General features: G+C 37.2%; 4 protein-coding genes across 5 annotated transcripts in view; all 4 read left to right on the top strand.

Annotated features, from left to right (window-relative positions):
- Nucleotides 1-4,845, top strand: part of LOC111663154 (uncharacterized) — a 7,491-nt gene extending 2,646 nt beyond the window's left edge. The window contains exons 1-6 of one of the 2 annotated variants that reach the window (XM_023417234.2): nt 651-841; nt 1,298-1,387; nt 3,729-3,995; nt 4,091-4,257; nt 4,376-4,512; nt 4,605-4,845. In XM_023417234.2, the coding sequence (XP_023273002.1) occupies nt 736-841; nt 1,298-1,387; nt 3,729-3,995; nt 4,091-4,257; nt 4,376-4,512; nt 4,605-4,758 (921 nt within the window). In that variant the 5' untranslated portion in view covers nt 651-735 and the 3' untranslated portion in view covers nt 4,759-4,845. Of the gene's footprint in view, nt 1-650; nt 842-1,297; nt 1,388-3,728; nt 3,996-4,090; nt 4,258-4,375; nt 4,513-4,604 lie in introns of those variants that run through there. The other variant, XM_087176904.1, reaches the window with a different exon arrangement.
- A 942-nt stretch (nt 4,846-5,787) lies between these two features.
- LOC111663214 (uncharacterized) lies at nt 5,788-9,131 on the top strand. The gene is made up of 6 exons (XM_023417327.2): nt 5,788-5,999; nt 6,199-6,306; nt 7,073-7,333; nt 7,695-7,858; nt 7,953-8,083; nt 8,736-9,131. Exons 1-6 carry the CDS (start codon nt 5,873-5,875, stop codon nt 8,872-8,874), a joined length of 930 nt encoding a protein of 309 aa, XP_023273095.1. The 5' UTR covers nt 5,788-5,872; the 3' UTR covers nt 8,875-9,131.
- Nucleotides 9,132-10,093: 962 nt separating this feature from the next.
- LOC111663148 (C-type lectin domain family 3 member A-like) lies at nt 10,094-13,673 on the top strand. The gene is made up of 6 exons (XM_023417228.2): nt 10,094-10,256; nt 10,572-10,685; nt 11,735-11,992; nt 12,170-12,333; nt 13,169-13,305; nt 13,427-13,673. The coding sequence occupies exons 1-6, from the start codon at nt 10,115-10,117 to the stop codon at nt 13,575-13,577; spliced, it is 966 nt and encodes a 321-aa protein (XP_023272996.1). The 5' UTR covers nt 10,094-10,114; the 3' UTR covers nt 13,578-13,673.
- Nucleotides 13,674-14,057: 384 nt separating this feature from the next.
- On the top strand, nt 14,058-16,589 carry LOC111663228 (CD209 antigen-like protein C). The gene is made up of 6 exons (XM_023417339.2): nt 14,058-14,216; nt 14,500-14,616; nt 15,404-15,652; nt 15,755-15,918; nt 16,081-16,217; nt 16,439-16,589. Exons 2-6 carry the CDS (start codon nt 14,505-14,507, stop codon nt 16,587-16,589), a joined length of 813 nt encoding a protein of 270 aa, XP_023273107.1. The 5' UTR covers nt 14,058-14,216; nt 14,500-14,504.
- The last annotated feature ends 7 nt before the right edge of the window (nt 16,590-16,596 follow it).

Here is a 16,596-nt window from a genome sequence, read left to right as displayed (position 1 = left end):
GAAAACATGAGCATATATTTCAAACTATCTTGAATAAAATACCATTTATGGTGTGTGTTATGCTTCTGGGCATTTTTCACTTGAAAATATTCTGACAGTATTTTAGCTTTAGTATTTTAGTCATTATGTTGTATACTTACAGACATCTGTATCCACTGCCAGTAGCTACCCTGCAAGAGATTATACTTGTTTGGTTGTTTTATATGAGCACAAAAAGTTTACCAAGTTAGATTGATGTCCAAGTTGTCTAATGCAGCTGCGTTGTACTCAGCTATTTACATTTTAAAATGTCTACAATGACTTCAGTATTAAATATGACTAAACTGACCTCTGTGAGTGTGTGAAAGGATGAATTAATGCCACACTGATGATATTCCCAACAGCCTCAACATGTTAGCATGCTGATGTTTAGCATTAAGCTCAAAGCACGCACTACTGTGCCTTAGTATGTGGTGCTAGCATGACAGTAGACTCATCCAGAATCAAAAAGGCTGTTCAAGAGTAGGACGGACACATGCACACACACTCAGACACACAAAACCTTCCGATCCTGAAAATCATCCCGTGTTCTCCCAGATACATTTGATTCTCTTAAGAAAACATCTGCAAAGCACTCGACATTACTGACTAATGAACAGTTATTTAGGGGTTGATTCACTCTCAGTTCTCTCATCCTCTTGGCAATTACAAAAGGAGAAGTCATACAGGTCTTCGGGAAGTACCTACAGTACTGCAATGGAGAATCCACTGGGGAGGACAGATAATGGGCAGAAAATATCATTCATACCAAAGTTTTCTCAAGTTTTCTTCAATAGTGATGCAACTTTTCACTCTCGCAATGGTAAGACTTTAAAATCTTCAACAGCGACTAACACATTTCGTATTTCTTCTCCATGTTTCCTCACTTCCTTCAGCACATGAACCTGTTGGTCAGCCATGAAAGTAGATCATTAAGTAGCTAAATGTTATTATTATTCAAATGTTACTGAATGAAGAGCGTTGCCGAGGATAATGTGTTAGGCTAAGTCTTACTACCAAGCCTCTATGTTTTTTTTTCTATAAAATTATATTTATCATAGTTATCACCTATCGTACTCTATTTAAAAAATGTGATTTTAAATCAGCAAAAATGTTATTGCAAGGGTCACTTCACCCAAATTGATAGGTTTGGATTTATTTGCTACATCTGCTGATTCCTCTTCCACCATCTCAATAAAATGGGTGAGACCAGATTTATTGTGGTCAAAAGTATTGAAAAAATCCATTTGACAAAGCTCAAAAATGACAATATTCACAGGTGGAGTTGGATTTAATCGATGGGCTATTCTGTGTCTGGGACTGCTGAACTTTGTTCTGCTGATAGTTGCTGTTGTTCTTGGGATTAACTGTGAGTATGACAGTTCATGTGAAGATGAAACCATTTCTCTCCTCTGAGGCGTTTCACAGTGTTTGACTAACTTCAATCGACCCTAAACACACCAGGTTTAGTGCTTATTTTACATTTATATCAGAATGCTTTGATTTTGTTTCATGCAGCATAATCTCATGGTAAATTCGAATCAAATTTCACATCATACTGCGCTACCCACATGTTGTCTATTAGGTTTCATAAGGGTTTGTGAAGAGTGTTATCTAAAAATAATTAAAGTGTAGGCCATGAAACCACCCTACTGCAAGAACGAGTCCTAAAACCTGGATATAAGTTAGCATTTCTGAAATTCCAGTTCCCTCGTCCTGAAGTCTATGGGTTTCTTAAAACATCATCTAGCTTGTGGTCAACACAAGCTCAAGACATTTTCATGTTTTATTCTATTACACATGACAGTAAATAACCTATTTGTGATCTTTTTTTATGCTTTTTGAGACTGGTTGCCTGAGACATTAAACCACCATCTATGCACCAGTCAGCCTTTACAGCTACTATACTGTGTACTATACTCGTGCACCTGCAAACTACTGACTTTGTAAAAGTCAGAAAGGAAGAGGAAAGTCGCATCAAACCAAATAACAAGTTGGAAAGTAAGTGGTGGTGACACTGAACTCATGCAACCATGGTTTTTTATTCATTTATAGCCTAATGTGAGCTTTTTACTTCTGGTGAATGTATTTAGGTTTCAAAAATCAAAAAAGTGGTGTTGATTTGTGAAGAATATCTTGCTGACAAATCAAATAGAAATGGGGAAATGTTGCAACCTTGCTAAACCATTATTTTGAGGACGAAGGGAAGTGAAACTTCTAGACATATTGTAAAACAAAGGATGAACTAGGGACACACTCGAAACAAAAGGTAACCATTTCTTTTCGACATTTTTCTTGCAGGGATTATTTGAGGTTATGGTTCGATTACTTTTTGTGCTTTATTGCATTTCCTGTTAAGGATGGTAGAGAGTGGAGAGTATAAAGATAAATATATAGTATATACTGCATACAATTTTGTATGTTATATGAAACTGTGACACAACTAATGTTTACCATGTTCACCATCTTAGTTTACCATGTTAGCATTTGAACATTTGCTAATTAGCACTAAACCCAAACCCAAGGCTGATGGGAATGCCATTAGTTTTACAGCTATTTCACCGACCAAAAACCAAATGTCTGTAACAGACTCCATGCTAATAAATATTGTCAAGATAGTTCACTCAAAACAACAAATGTCCCCATCAACTCGGTGCTTATCAATGAGCAGGTAAAAACTTTGATCTGCTGTTGGTGCTAAATGAAAAGTCAGGGCATCACCAAAGTCAGTTGTATTTATCATGTAGGAACCGTAAATATGAGGGGCCGCCTGGGGCATTATCTAGACTGACCATGCATATACACATATGAAATCATACTCATTCAGATACTATACTGAAAACCTCACACACATACAAGTGAAAAGATTTTACACACATTAGTGAAACCCTCTCACATACACAACTGAAAACCTCATAAAAACTCATATAAACTAGTTCAACCTTTTGCATGTACTTCGGAACTCCTCTCACACAAACGACTTAAAAAGTACACCAGTGAAACCTCACACATATACATGAAAAGCTTGCACACATACTAGTGAAATGTTCTCATGTACACACCTGAAATTCTCCCTTATAATATTGTGATTGAGCAAGAGGCGTTTTGGTTGAAGCCTATGGTTTTTGTTTGTTTCCTTTTTTTTGTACACTCTATGTACTTTTCAGTTGTGTATGTCTGAGGGTTTCAGTATGTGTGTGAGGTTTTCAGTATAGTATGTAAATGACTCTAGTTTCATATGTATATGCATGGTAATTCTAGATAATGTCCCTGACGACCCCCAGATGTAAATGTCTTCATTAGTTAGATATTAGTTAGATATTTCAGTCTGGATGAAAGTGGTGGACCGACCACTCATTGCCATCTCAGGAGCCAAACTGCTAACCACGTGAGGCTTTTTTTCAGGGTGCTTTACAAATTGCAAATCATTGCAAATCAGTATGATTACGTGTATTATATAACGTTTAGATGTACTGTATGTCAATATAATTATGTTATGTAACATTTCAGATCATTACTCAGATGTTGGCATTAGGTTTCATGAGGGTTTCTGAGGAGTTTGTCAGGTAGTGTATGATAAACCTACAGTGTTGTCAGCTTTTGCCCTTACTCTTCTTGTCTGTAACAAATGTAGAACTGTGAAGATTCACTTCACATTGTTTTAAGACAATTGTTTTTGTCTTTGTGACATTCTGCTTTCACTTCTTCAGGTGCCAGGGTCAAACAGGGTTCACTCCAGGTTTCCCACTCAGCTGCAACACAGCTCATCGACGAGCTGAACTATCTCCGTAGCAACCACAGCGACGTGATCGAGGCCGAAGAGGAGGCCAAGAAGGAACTACAGAGGGAGATCAAAAGCCATGCACAGCTAAAGGTGCAAATTCAGCAGCTGAAGACCATGAATAACGGTTATCAGAAACAGATCGAGGGACTGCGAGCAGAGAAGACAACCCTGCAGTCCAATATATCAGCTTTGGGTGAGACTGAGTTGTATTATAGTTTATTAAAACAGTTTTTAGTTATAAAAACTGAAAAACGCCTAAAGTGACCAGAAGTCTTTTGTTTTTCCCAGAGGGAACCTGCGGTAGATGCCTCCCTATGTGGAATCTTCTCAACTCAACCTGCTATTTCTTTTCTTACACTGAATCCTCCACTGTCAAGAAGAACTGGCCAGATAGCAGAGCGGACTGTATCAGCCGTGGAGCCGACCTGGTTGTGATTGATAACCCTGAGGAGCAGGTGGGCTGTGAACTAATAAGGATGAGGGGGCAATACTGTTGAGAACACACAGTGTCAATAAGGGTGAAATGAATATTTGTGAATTTTTGAAAATATCAACTCCTTTGTTTGCTTACAGACATTTCTGAGTGACACGATAGAAACCATGAAAGGTAACCGTAACGTGTGGGACAGTGGATTCTGGATCGGTCTCAGTGACACAGGGACAGAGGGGACGTGGGTCTGGATTAATAATGTCACCGAGGTGGAACAGAGGTGAGAGCCACAGACTGTTAATATTGTACTGATTTTGAAATATTATTGATTAAACAAAACAAACTTTTAAAAACATTTTTTTATGATCTCAGGTACTGGATGGAAGGAGAACCAAACGACCAAGGACATCAGGGAGAGGACTGTGCTGTTGCCGTTCATAGTTCCTCTAATCCCTGGAAGACCCGGTATGATGGAAACTGCCAGAGGAAAAAGATAAGCTGGATATGTGAAATGCCATCAAAATAAACTGTGGATACATTCCTGACATACCGCTGAAGCAGAAAACACAGGCACATGCTTGTAAATGGCTTTAATAAAATAACTTTAAATGTGTGTTACGTCTCGGAGACTTTTTTTCCACTGTGCTCTAACAGTTGTCACCAAGTCCACACCACTGGCTGTTATTCTGCAGGAGAGGGTTTCTTTTTTTATTTATTGTTAACCAGGAAATATCTATTTCTGGAGAGCAAAGGAGTGGGATACTAAATAGTAAAGCAGGGGAACATATACTGACAGCATGGTTTCAGAGGACACACACACACACACACACAAGTGGGGCTGGATTATTCAACCAAATGGAGATAAATTTCAAATGATTTTCTACAGCAAACTTCCAAGTTCACACTCACTCAGCTGACTGCTCTTCGGTAACAAGATGATAAATATGAAATCGGACTCAAATGAGAAGCACTACACAAAAATAAACAGTATTTAACATGGCTGCATGATTTTAGGGATTAAACACATTCATTTAAAACAGGGGCATTTGTTTTGAAAATGATTTGAGTTACGAGTTCCATGGCCTTTAATGTGATGAGGTAATATGCAGAGTTTGATTAACCCTCTGCAGCATGTTACATGGAAACTCTTAGGGTTAAGATTCTTAGCCGTATTAAGTTGTGAGATTATGTGAAATGACAGCCACAGGTTTGCTACATGGTAATTTGAATACAGAGAAATTAATTTAGGAATATACACCAAGTAAGTATCCGCTGAAACAATGAAGGTAGAATCCACCATAAGGCCCTCATTATGCCCTCATGTGTCATTGCTTTAGTAGAGCATGTTTCAATCTTTCTATTAAGATACTTGTTCATTCTACAGACCTCTGTATTAGGCTTCTACTTGGGTATTTACTTTGATTCATTTCATAACAGGAACCAGAAACATTACATGGATTTAGTTGTGAAATTACCAGTAATTTCACTTCTCTTTCCGCATATATGACACTAACTGAAATTTGATCAAGATGAATCTATTGCTGAGCTCAGCATTGTCAGCATCAAGTACCAGAACAAGGCAACGTCCTGACAAATCATCTTTTGCATGTGCTCTCATACAACTGATCTGAATAGTCAGAATGGAGAGGAGAGTCTCAGTCTCAGATAATAATTTCGATGGCGGATTAAACACACTGATTTGTCAAGAGGACTTGTGCGACGAGGAGCATCCCCCCTCCACCCCCTCTAGGCAAAAAAGGCTACAAGGTATAGTAAGTTATCATCTGGTCCATCTGTTTGCATGTCTCTATGAAGCTAGCTTATGAAATAAAGAATACAGTATATAGACTCAACTAGTGGTGAGCACATCATTTTAGAATATGTACCATTCTGATAATAAGTGTATTGTTAGTATAGTTTGATACAGTTTCTGGATTCATGATATTGATACATTATCTCTGTCTAGTGTCCATGTCCAATATGGCACTTGGGAGACAGGCCAAGCTGGCTGCAGTGATCCTGGTGCTACTCGCTGCTGTTCTACTGATAGTTGATATCAGCCTGGGGGTCCACTGTAAGTCAATATTTCTGAATGTTTCTGGATGCATCAATTAATCACTTGTATGTTATATCTGAAAATAACGGAAAATGTTCATTACAATTTCCAGGAGCCCAAGTTGATGTCATCAAGTATAATGTTTTGTCCAACACAGTTCATGTAAGCAGTAAATTCTCACATTTGGGAAGAAGGAAACCAGGCGTTTTTGCTTGAAAACTGACTTAAGTGATGAATCCGTTTACAAAATAGTTACTGATTCATTTTTTGTCCATGGGCTAATCAATTGTTTGACCATTGCAGCTTTAGCCTGAGCTTATATCTCTGTAGCCTGTTGCTTGTTTTGTTTGACCTCCATATTAATGTTTAACAAAGAATTTTTAACATTTATGTAGTTCAAATTTAAGTAGTTTTCTGTTGATCAACAAATAATTAATCAAATTGTTTCAGCTCTGCCTTTGATGAAACTGTGTACAGAAATGGTGGACATTTAAAAAAAAAAAAAAAAATCTTTCTATTTTCTAGAAAAACGAGTCTGATTGATAGATCATGTATATACTGTATTTGTGCAGCAGCTTAACAAATATGAATACTGAATACGTTTGGGGGCTGGATACACAATTTTTGTGTTCATGCTTAAATCCCATGGCATGTGCAGGATACTAATAATTCTGGAGTGCATTAATCTCCTGTAAATACTTCAAATACTTTTTAAAGGTGCTTAAGATGAGTTGAGAGACAGAGAGAGAGACTGTTTAACACTGTTTGTCTTTAACAATAACAGACAACAAACTCACGGATACCCGCCTCACAATCGATGATACAGAACACATCGAAAATGAGTTGAACAAACTCAAGGACACTTACAAAACTGCGACTGAAACCATGAAAAATGCCAATAAGCAGCTGGACAGTGAGAGGAGTCGACAGACACAAACCAACTGGGAGCATGAACACGAGACGAAAAGAAAGGATGACTACGTACAGCAGATTGATAAAATTACAAATGACATTGCATCAATGAGATCCCACTTACCAATGATTTGTGAGACCTGTTTTACATTATTGTATATCATATGTATTGATAGCATACTGATATGTTTTTTATATATACACTGTTGCCCATAAAGTTGGAATAATTTTGTTTTCAGTGTAATTGCGGTTTCATTGTGGCTCCATTTCCATTGTGATATGTTTTGAAGAGACTGACTACTAAAGTTTTGAGAAGATATACACTTTATCTGTCAAGAATAAATCACATTGTCACAATCATTTCATGGAAAGAGGTAAAAAAGATTTTATTCCAACTTTATGAGCCACAGTGTATATATATATAGATATATATATCTATATATATATATGTTTTGTATACTTGTGTTATTCACTCTTATTTTCTTTGGCAATAGCTGATGGCTGCAGACACTGTCCACCAGGATGGATATTGATGAACATGGCATGTTATTACTTCCCCTTCTCTGTGATTTCTGGATTTAAAACCTGGTATAAAGCCAGAGCATTCTGCCAGACATACGGTGGTGATCTTATAGTCATAGACAGCAAAGACAAAGAGGTTGTTTGACATTTCTTTGCAACCCAGTTTATATAAAATTTCAATTTAACAAAGATGTTTTTTTAAAATCACGTTTGTATTTTCTATTTGTTAGAACGCAACTGTAAATCTCTTGAGGAAAAATGTTGACCGCTCTAAACCCTTCAATGGCTTCTGGATTGGACTGAGAGATGTGCACGAGGAAGGGACCTGGAAATGGTTTGATGGAACAGTATTAATTGAAGGGTAAGGGTAAAATATGTTTTGAAAAATGCATAAAACAAGAGCCAGTTTTTATAGGACATTTTCAACGTAACGTCACATGCTGGGTCCATTTCTGGTACAGCCAGTTATGTGGTGAAGATTCCCGAGATTCATTTTTATTTTACAAGGAAATTCCTAGTAATTGATTGGATCCTCCTGCATTATTATTTTGAGCAAGAAGGGGTTGTATTTTATCTGCTGTACCTTAACCACAAGCAGCAATATGTCTGCTATACACAGTCTGTTCTCACAGCTCAGTTGCCATAAAATAATGTAACTTTGACAAAAATAGTGTCCTCAAGTTCTTTTTCAGACCAATGTGACATGAACAGACATGATAGGCCACCTGGACATTGGGAAAACTAATTTTAGCTCAAGGTTTTATAAAGCGATGGGAAACAATTTCAAGGATTTGAAAATTCATCTGAGAGACCTATGAGTCAACCACGGGCTTGCTGACAGATGATTTTAATGACTAATTTGCAGTGTTTTTTCTTTTTGACTCTCATTCATTTGTGACAGCAGTTTCTTGTCCATTGAAATAAATGCTTTGAATATGGGACGGGGGTGCAAAATGTGAACTCAGAGAAAGCAAATACTATGTCTCTGTAGACTAACCTATGGTGTGCTCCAGGTACTGGAATGATGATGAACCAAATGATATCGATGATGAGGACTGTGCAGCCGTGTACCCCAGAGAAAACTTCTTCAAGGCTTGGAACGATGTCAGCTGTAGTGCCACAATGAAATGGATTTGCGAAAAAGCACTATGAATTAGAAGATTAGCCTATGTTTACTGCATTTGCACGCAAACTAACAGAATCTTTTCCAAATCACTGGTTTGGGCATCTACATACTGCACACATGTGTATGTTACTATTACAAAAATCTCTGTGAGCTCAGATTAATAAACTAAAAACTGTAACAAACTTTCAGCATTTTAATAACTGCTATATGTACTGATGTCTGATTGCTAACACTGCAGTGTAGTAAAGATGAATTTTAATGAATAAAAAATCTTTATACAGTTGCTATAAGATGTTGTTAGTATGTATTTAAGAACACTTATTGCTTCATCAGGTTTTAATGGGCCATCAAGTCTGCACTTGTAACAGTAAGTTAATATTTAAAGAACTGGGTAAAATTTATATTTATTTATATTTGATCTGTAAAGAATTAAAAAATAATTTATTGGTCATTATTATAAAACATAAACCCATTTTTAAGTATGAACTGTTAGAGAGCGGCATTGATTTACAGTGGAGGTAGTTTGTTTAGTCAGTATCTTTAGCTCTGCAACTCATATATGAAGCTACTGCTGCTAGCCAGATAGCTTAGTTTAGCATAAAGACTGGAAACGGCTAGTCTGTATTTGACAGTAACAAAATCTAAAGTTCTAAAGCTCATTGATTAACATGTTGTATCATTCGATTCTGGCAAGCTAGCTGCTCCCCCGTGTTTCCGGTTGTTGCACTAAGCTAAGCTAACCAGTTGCTGGCAGTAACATTAACCATACAGTTAAGGAAATGGTATCAATCTTCTAATCGAATTATCTGCAAGAAAGCAAATAAGGTTGACAATGTGAAACTGTTCCTTTAAGAGAGGTTAAGTTTCTTAAATAGCCAGCAAAGCAATCCTGACAAATAGGTATAGAAATGGAAGGCTGCGTTGATTCCTCTCTGCTATGAATTCTGAATTTCATAATTGTTAATCAGCACCTCATAAATTCAAGTGAGGCAACAGCCTGCAAACAGGCTTACAAGCACAGAGTGAACAGGGCAATTATATTTGAAAATTTAAATGTAAAACTGAACTGTATCACAGTTCTACTAGCATTAACAGTGCTATTAAATCATACTACAATGCAGTTTTAAACCAAAGCTCAAGCTACACATGAATCTGTATGTCTGATATTTTTACCAACTATACTCCAGACACACAAAGGCATCCAGACCAGGGTTCAAACACACACGTCTGCCTTATCACTGGTATAAGTAAGAGACAAACAGATCAATGGGCACCACTTTAACTAGTATAATGGAGAACTCGCAGTCATATTCAGAACATGAGGAGGAAATGTCATTCGAACAAAAGGTTTCTCAACATTTCAGCACAGATGGGCATAGGCGCTATCAACGTCAAGCATTTGGACAAGGTACAATTCACTTTAAAATCAAATCTTCTGACCTATCTTTTACACTGTCACTTCACTCTTTTCTCTCTCTTGAACTGACCCTGTGTAACTTGAGCTGATTCAGTGATTTTGATGTCAAATGTATGTGAAAATGTAATCATTTTAAAAAGATTTTATGGTTCAAAACCAAAAATGTGATGACTTAAACTGTGATAATATAAATGCATTCCCCTGTAATCTATCAGATAGCAAAAAAGTCACTGACATAATGCTCTTTAGGGCTTACTTATGATGATATACGTTGTTAAGATTTTAATTCAGAGGAACATTTTCAAGGTCTGTTTACAAAGGGAGGTGGATCTGCGTTTCCACCCCACCGACTGGTTATACTGAGTCTGGGCCTGTTGAATGCTGTTCTGCTGATAGCTGCTGTTGTTACTGGGATCTATTGTAAGTATGACAGTTCACAGGAAACGGCTGGTTGCCTATATCTGATGTACAGTTGCTCTTCTGTGAAATCCATTACACAATTTCAAAATAAGGATATGAAAAATTGGATTTCAAATCATAGAGATTAATTTCATTCTCAAATCTTCTCACATAGCTCTTGGTTAATGTACTGTACAGGTACTGAATGTACTGCATCTAGTTGAGTGTCCATCGCAGACAGATTTGTTGTATATCACAATATCCAGTGAATGATGTGATACAAACATTTTAAGCAGCAAGTGGATTTGATGTGGTATGAAAGTATAGGCTGTAACTAATACTTCATTGATTAATGGACTGATATTTTGGCCTGTAAAATGTCACAAAATAGAGACAATTTATCATCACAGGTTCCCAGAGCCCAAGGTGACATCTTCAGGATGTTTGTTTTGTCTGGACACCAGTTCTTAAACCAAATGTGCTCAGCTTACAGTCATATAAGACAAAGATTGGAGCTAGCAAATTGAATCCGTTATCAGAATTGTTGCTGATTAATTTTCTCCTGGTCAACTAAGTGATTAAGTGTTTCAGCTCTACATGATAAAATGAAATTTAAAACAATGTGAATGTCACGGTGGTGCATCCTTTTTGTAGCTCTTATTGGAAGTTGTAAGACAGACAACAGGTACAGCTGTTCACCATCAATGTGTTAGCATGCTAACATTTGCTAATTAGCAAACAAAAAGGAATGTCATTAGTTTTTTTGTAGGTATTTGGTATTAAACAAGTATTTTTTATAATTAAAACATCTTATGTGAATAATGAATGTCTCTACAAAATTTTGTGACCGTTCATTACTTTAATGTTGACATATTTCATTGAGTGAGTGAAATGGTGGTGCTAGAGGAAAAGTCAGCGGATCACCGAAATCAGTCATCAAGATTTATCCTTTTAGGACTTTTAATAGAGATATTTCAGTATGGACCAAAGTGCTGGACTGACCAACTGACTTCACTAAATTTTTCCACACTTCTTCTTTCTGTTTGTTACAATGAGTTTTTATGCTTCAGGTGCCAAAGCCAAAAACATTCAGATTTCTTATTCCGCTAATGGACCCCTTGTTGCTGAGGTGAACCGTCTCCGCAACCACAGCGGTATCATCAGAGCTAAATTGGAGGCCCACGCAGCATTAATCAAAGAGCGCGCCAGCCACCTGTACCTGAAGGAGCAAGTGAAGCAGAAGAAGACCATCAGTGATGGTCTTCAGGTACAGATTGAGACTCTACTCACAGAGAGGACAAAGCTAAAGAGTAATAAAACTGTTTTAGGTAAGGCAGACTTCCAACCTGTCTTCGGTGGCAACTGTCCAAGTACAAAGAAAATGTGATGGTTGGAATTGTGGAACATATGTGCAGTTTATGTATTTATGTAATGTAATGTTGAGAATATCAAAAATAGCCTTTGACAGGATATTTTTCACTTTTTCCAATCTCTTGTTGCAACAGAGGGAAGCTGTAACAGGTGCCAACCACGATGGATTTTTCTTCAATCATCCTGCTATTTTTTTTCTAACTCTGTGCACGATAACAAGAAGAACTGGCTGGATAGCAGAGCACACTGTATTAGTCAAGGGGGCGAACTGGTTGTGATCAATAACTTGGCTGAGCAGGTGGGTCAAAAAACAAATAAAGAAAAGGGCTTCAGCCTCAGAAAAAAGATGATAAGAAATGATACCTCTCATTTCTTTGGATGTCTCTACACCTGATTTTTAAGTCGCATAAAGTTAGTTTTTCATGAGTTAGTTGTTCACGTTTAGTATGTAGGAGAAAATGACCTTCATGATGGCTTGAAAACAAATATCGAATCTTTGATGAAAATGTGTTGAATAATATTTAACTTATGTTGGACTGCATTCATTATTTTTAAATATTCCTCTAAAGCCCCTGAAAAATTGGTTTGAAATTTTAAGCGTATCTCTGTATGAATAAAGCTGCTATAACTGATGTTTTTATTATGTACGTATGTATCAACCTATGAACCTAGTTATAATCAAAGCCAACAGCTTCCTTCGGCGTCTCCGTTCGGTCCGTAAAGTTACTGCTTCAGTTCACTCTCACCACTTACAGGCCCGTTTTCTCCACACAGTGGAACATAGTGAAGCATTTAGCAGTTAACGAGCCAGATATTCCACTCAGGAGCTGGTAAAGACTAAAAAGAGAGCGAATATTGGACTAACATTGGTAGCCAGAAACACGACTCTAAAGAAATGATAGTGTTGCTCCATAACTGATGGCTGGGTAAATGAGTGAGTGTTTGCGAACTAGTATGTCAATATTGTGTTCACAGTCGAAGTCCTCAACTGCCCCTCATATCAAATGTGAGTTTATATGAGTTGATATATAGATATAAAAAAAAAAAAGCTTCAGGGCCTTTTAGGGACTTTAAAGTCTATTTGATCTATTTATGAAATTCAGGTATTAACTCCTGTGTGTGCGTTCTTAAAGCATCTCATGAGTGACAACTATCGAAAGGTGAACAGTGGCAATGTGTGGTGGCAGAACGGCTTCTGGATCGGCCTCAGGGAAGAAGTGGCAGAAGAAAAATGGGTCTGGGTTAACAATGTGACTGAGACAGAAACAGTGTAAGCATGTCACAGACTGCCAACACTTACTATTGATCACTATGATTTGAATTTTTATTGTCATGACTAACAAATATAGTGGAACTAAATTCTTTTTCTGGATGATTTTGATTTATTCAAGGTACTGGAGAACTGGACAGCCTAACAGAAGTGGCTCTCAGAGCGGGAACTGTGCTGCTTTGAATTACTATTCTGATACGAAGAGGACATGGTATAATGCAAACTGCAATGAACTTGAGTTGAACTGGATATGCGAGATGGAGCCAAACTAGACGTGACATCTCTCCAGTAGAAATCACAATCGCAGGACTATATATTTGTGTCTATGCAAAGTTGTTAAAATAAAGAAACTGCAGCTCAATACATTAGCATCCGTGTTGCGTGTGGTCATTTCTAAGGTATACACACTTCTTCAGGTAAATGACAATAAGCGACTGTTGTCCCTGCAGCGTACAATTTGATTTCATTTAATTGTATTTTAGTTATGCTTTAGCAGAAAATAGCTATTGATCCTGCTGATTTGGTTAATGAAATAAATCATAATTGACACAATGAAACAAAAGGTGACACCTAAAGAATCATATCTTCCAAACTGAGTAGCCTAAATTATAAATCGTTTTGTTAAGGTGATTAGAAAATGACACCAGCTTTTCAAATGGCCTGCACTCCCTGTAAATATTTAACAAATGAACTTGATTTTCTGTTTGTTATGTTACACACTCACCTACGGGGCAATGTCCTGACAAATAGTCTATCTCAGGGACAATCACATCTTCTTATCTCAACAGAAAAAATGGAGGACAGAGAAAACTTTTGATGCACTTTCGATGGCACATGTAACCAACTGATTTGTCAGGAGGACTTCAGTGCAGATGATCGTGCTCTCTACTCAAACCAAGAGAAGCAACGAGGTATTCAACTGTTTAACATGTTCTTTGTTATTACACACACTGTGCTTATTTTGTATGTCATTCTTAGTAGGTGTCCTTGTTTTCCTGTAAGTTATTAAGTGCATGCTTTGCATCATTTTTTTTATTATTGTATATCTTAATCATTAATTATCAATCAACAACTGACATAAGATGTCTTAGTAGGATCTTATAAACACCACTGCTTAATTATTCTGTGTATTTCTTTATCTCTGTCACCTGTCCGTACATGGCTCTGAAATTGATCCACAACTTCTCTGTGTAGTGTTCATGTCCGTGGTGAGACCTGAATCCAGTATGCATTTTTACAGACTGGTTACAGTGAGCCTGGCAGTGCTCGCTGTCATTCTTCTAGCCATTGATATCGGCCTGGGAGTCTATTGTAAGTTACTGTTAACCCATAAAGAACAAAAATATTGTGGTATTAACTAACTATGAGGTGACATGCATTTTCGCAACTCATAGCAATAAAACTAATATTTGAAAGTGACGTCAACAGAAGAGGTACAGCTATTTAAACATTGATATATTTAACATGAGTTACCTTAAAGCTGCTGTAAGTAATATCTTTAACAATGACTGTGTGTAATGTAAAATGTGTCGCTCGTAGCAAGGAACCCACCTGACTCTGCAGTTCCCTTCAGTCTATGTAGCATTTTAACTTCTTTTACCTGTTTTGGTTCACCGCTCTAATCGGCTACACACCACCTGCCCAGCACTGAACAGCAGTTACATCCATGCTGCTAACTACTGTTGGCTAAATTCTGGTTATTTACAGCTTGTGTGAAGCTAGAAGGGTACTATTGAAAGAAATATGTGAAAACTCTTTAGAGATATATGTATTGGGGGCAATGGTGAATGGCTGCTGTGAACTAATGCTGTATAACACCCTGCAGAGATTATACACAATTAAAAAAAAATAACTTTCTGGAATGTATTTACAAAACAGTTATAAATGCCTGTGCACCAACAATGTTATGATATGCAGGCAATTAACTTTTGTTCTGCTACACTCCTGTGATCACTTTTGACCTTTGAATTTACACTGCACAGCAGGCAAGTATAGATCTGCATGTCCCGAAATGAGTGTAAACAGATATTTATCATGCTATTAAGAAACTTCAGCTGACTGCTCGACTCCAGTAACACTATGTCTTCACTACTTACAGACAGCAAACTTACTGGGCAATACACAATAACAGACATGAATGAGGAGATGACCAAACTGCAGGCTTTTTACAACTCTGCAGTTAAAAGCAGGGATGACGCCAAAAAGGAGTTGGCAAAAGAAATCAGTGAACACCTACATACTGAGTGGGAATTGGATCATCAGACTAAAAGAAACAAAGGCTATGAAAAGGATATTAACAAAATCCAAGAGGAAATTTCAGCAATGAAAGCCCACATACCAATGATTGGTGAGAGCTTTTTTTTTTTTTTTTTTTACTTGTTTTTTATGATCAAAGGATTAAATACATAATTATTTAAATCCAAACAACATAACATGTTTCCATTTTCAGCGGAGGGCTGCAGACACTGTCTCCCCGGGTGGACTTACATGAACTCAGCATGTTACTACATCGCTACGTCTGAGGCTCTTTCGCGCAGACCATGGTATCAAGCCAGACAGTTCTGCATCAATCAAGGAGGAGACTTGGCAATATTAGACACCACAGAGAAAAACGTAAGACTCAACATTTAGTCATTTCCATGTTTGTAGTTCTCTTTCATATCACTTTATATTTTACTTTTGAGCATTAAAAGAGACCTGTTTCACTGCACGGGACCCAACAAAATAAATGCAAATACATGTGTGTTTGTGTGTGTATATTTCCAATGTTGTCAGGTGGCAGTAAATAGCTTGATAAACAATTATCATGACTCCTCAAGATTCATATCCCTTAATGGCTACTGGATCGGACTGAGAGATATAGATGAGGAGGGAACTTGGAAATGGTTGGATGGAAGAAGAATGACTGAGGGGTAACAGTTACACACCTGAACATACTAAAAAATGGTCTTAAATATTGTCAAGAATTGTCACTGTTGTAAATGGCTGTGATAGCAGATTCACATACTAATAATATTACGAATACTAACACTAACAATAATAATAATAATGATAATATCAAAATATGATGTTTAAATATAAAGTGTTGGAGGAGATATTAAGGCTCAACAAAGTAACTTATCATTTGTTTCAGGTATTGGAATGACGGTGAGCCCAACAACCAGGACAATGAGGACTGTGCAGCTACGTATCCCAAAAACAACCCCTTCAAGTCCTGGAATGATGCTCCATGCGGTTATAGCCTGAAATGGATTTGCGAAATGGCACCAAAGTCTGGGAGTTAATGTAATT

Source organism: Seriola lalandi, unplaced genomic scaffold (assembly GCF_002814215.2).
Source record: "Seriola lalandi dorsalis isolate HSWRI2012SDOR001 ecotype SW California unplaced genomic scaffold, Sedor1 jcf7180002054573, whole genome shotgun sequence".
Classification (NCBI taxonomy): Eukaryota; Metazoa; Chordata; class Actinopteri; order Carangiformes; family Carangidae; genus Seriola; species Seriola lalandi.
This window is presented reverse-complemented; position numbering and strand designations above follow the sequence as displayed.

What these genes read in the sequence shown, in the direction of transcription:
- LOC111663214 (XM_023417327.2), top strand. Translation starts at nt 5,873, where the DNA reads ATGGAGAGGAGAGTCTCAGTCTCAGATAATAATTTCGATGGCGGATTA. An exon ending in TATCAGCCTGGGGGTCCACT is followed by an intron (nt 6,307 to 7,072) that starts GTAAGTCAATAT and finishes TAACAATAACAG; the next exon opens with ACAACAAACTCACGGATACC. An exon ending in ATCCCACTTACCAATGATTT is followed by an intron (nt 7,334 to 7,694) that starts GTGAGACCTGTT and finishes CTTTGGCAATAG; the next exon opens with CTGATGGCTGCAGACACTGT.
- LOC111663148 (XM_023417228.2), top strand. Translation starts at nt 10,115, where the DNA reads ATGGGCACCACTTTAACTAGTATAATGGAGAACTCGCAGTCATATTCA. An exon ending in ACGTCAAGCATTTGGACAAG is followed by an intron (nt 10,257 to 10,571) that starts GTACAATTCACT and finishes AACATTTTCAAG; the next exon opens with GTCTGTTTACAAAGGGAGGT. An exon ending in TCAATAACTTGGCTGAGCAG is followed by an intron (nt 12,334 to 13,168) that starts GTGGGTCAAAAA and finishes GCGTTCTTAAAG; the next exon opens with CATCTCATGAGTGACAACTA.
- LOC111663228 (XM_023417339.2), top strand. Translation starts at nt 14,505, where the DNA reads ATGTCCGTGGTGAGACCTGAATCCAGTATGCATTTTTACAGACTGGTT. An exon ending in AGCCCACATACCAATGATTG is followed by an intron (nt 15,653 to 15,754) that starts GTGAGAGCTTTT and finishes TTCCATTTTCAG; the next exon opens with CGGAGGGCTGCAGACACTGT. An exon ending in GGAAGAAGAATGACTGAGGG is followed by an intron (nt 16,218 to 16,438) that starts GTAACAGTTACA and finishes CATTTGTTTCAG; the next exon opens with GTATTGGAATGACGGTGAGC.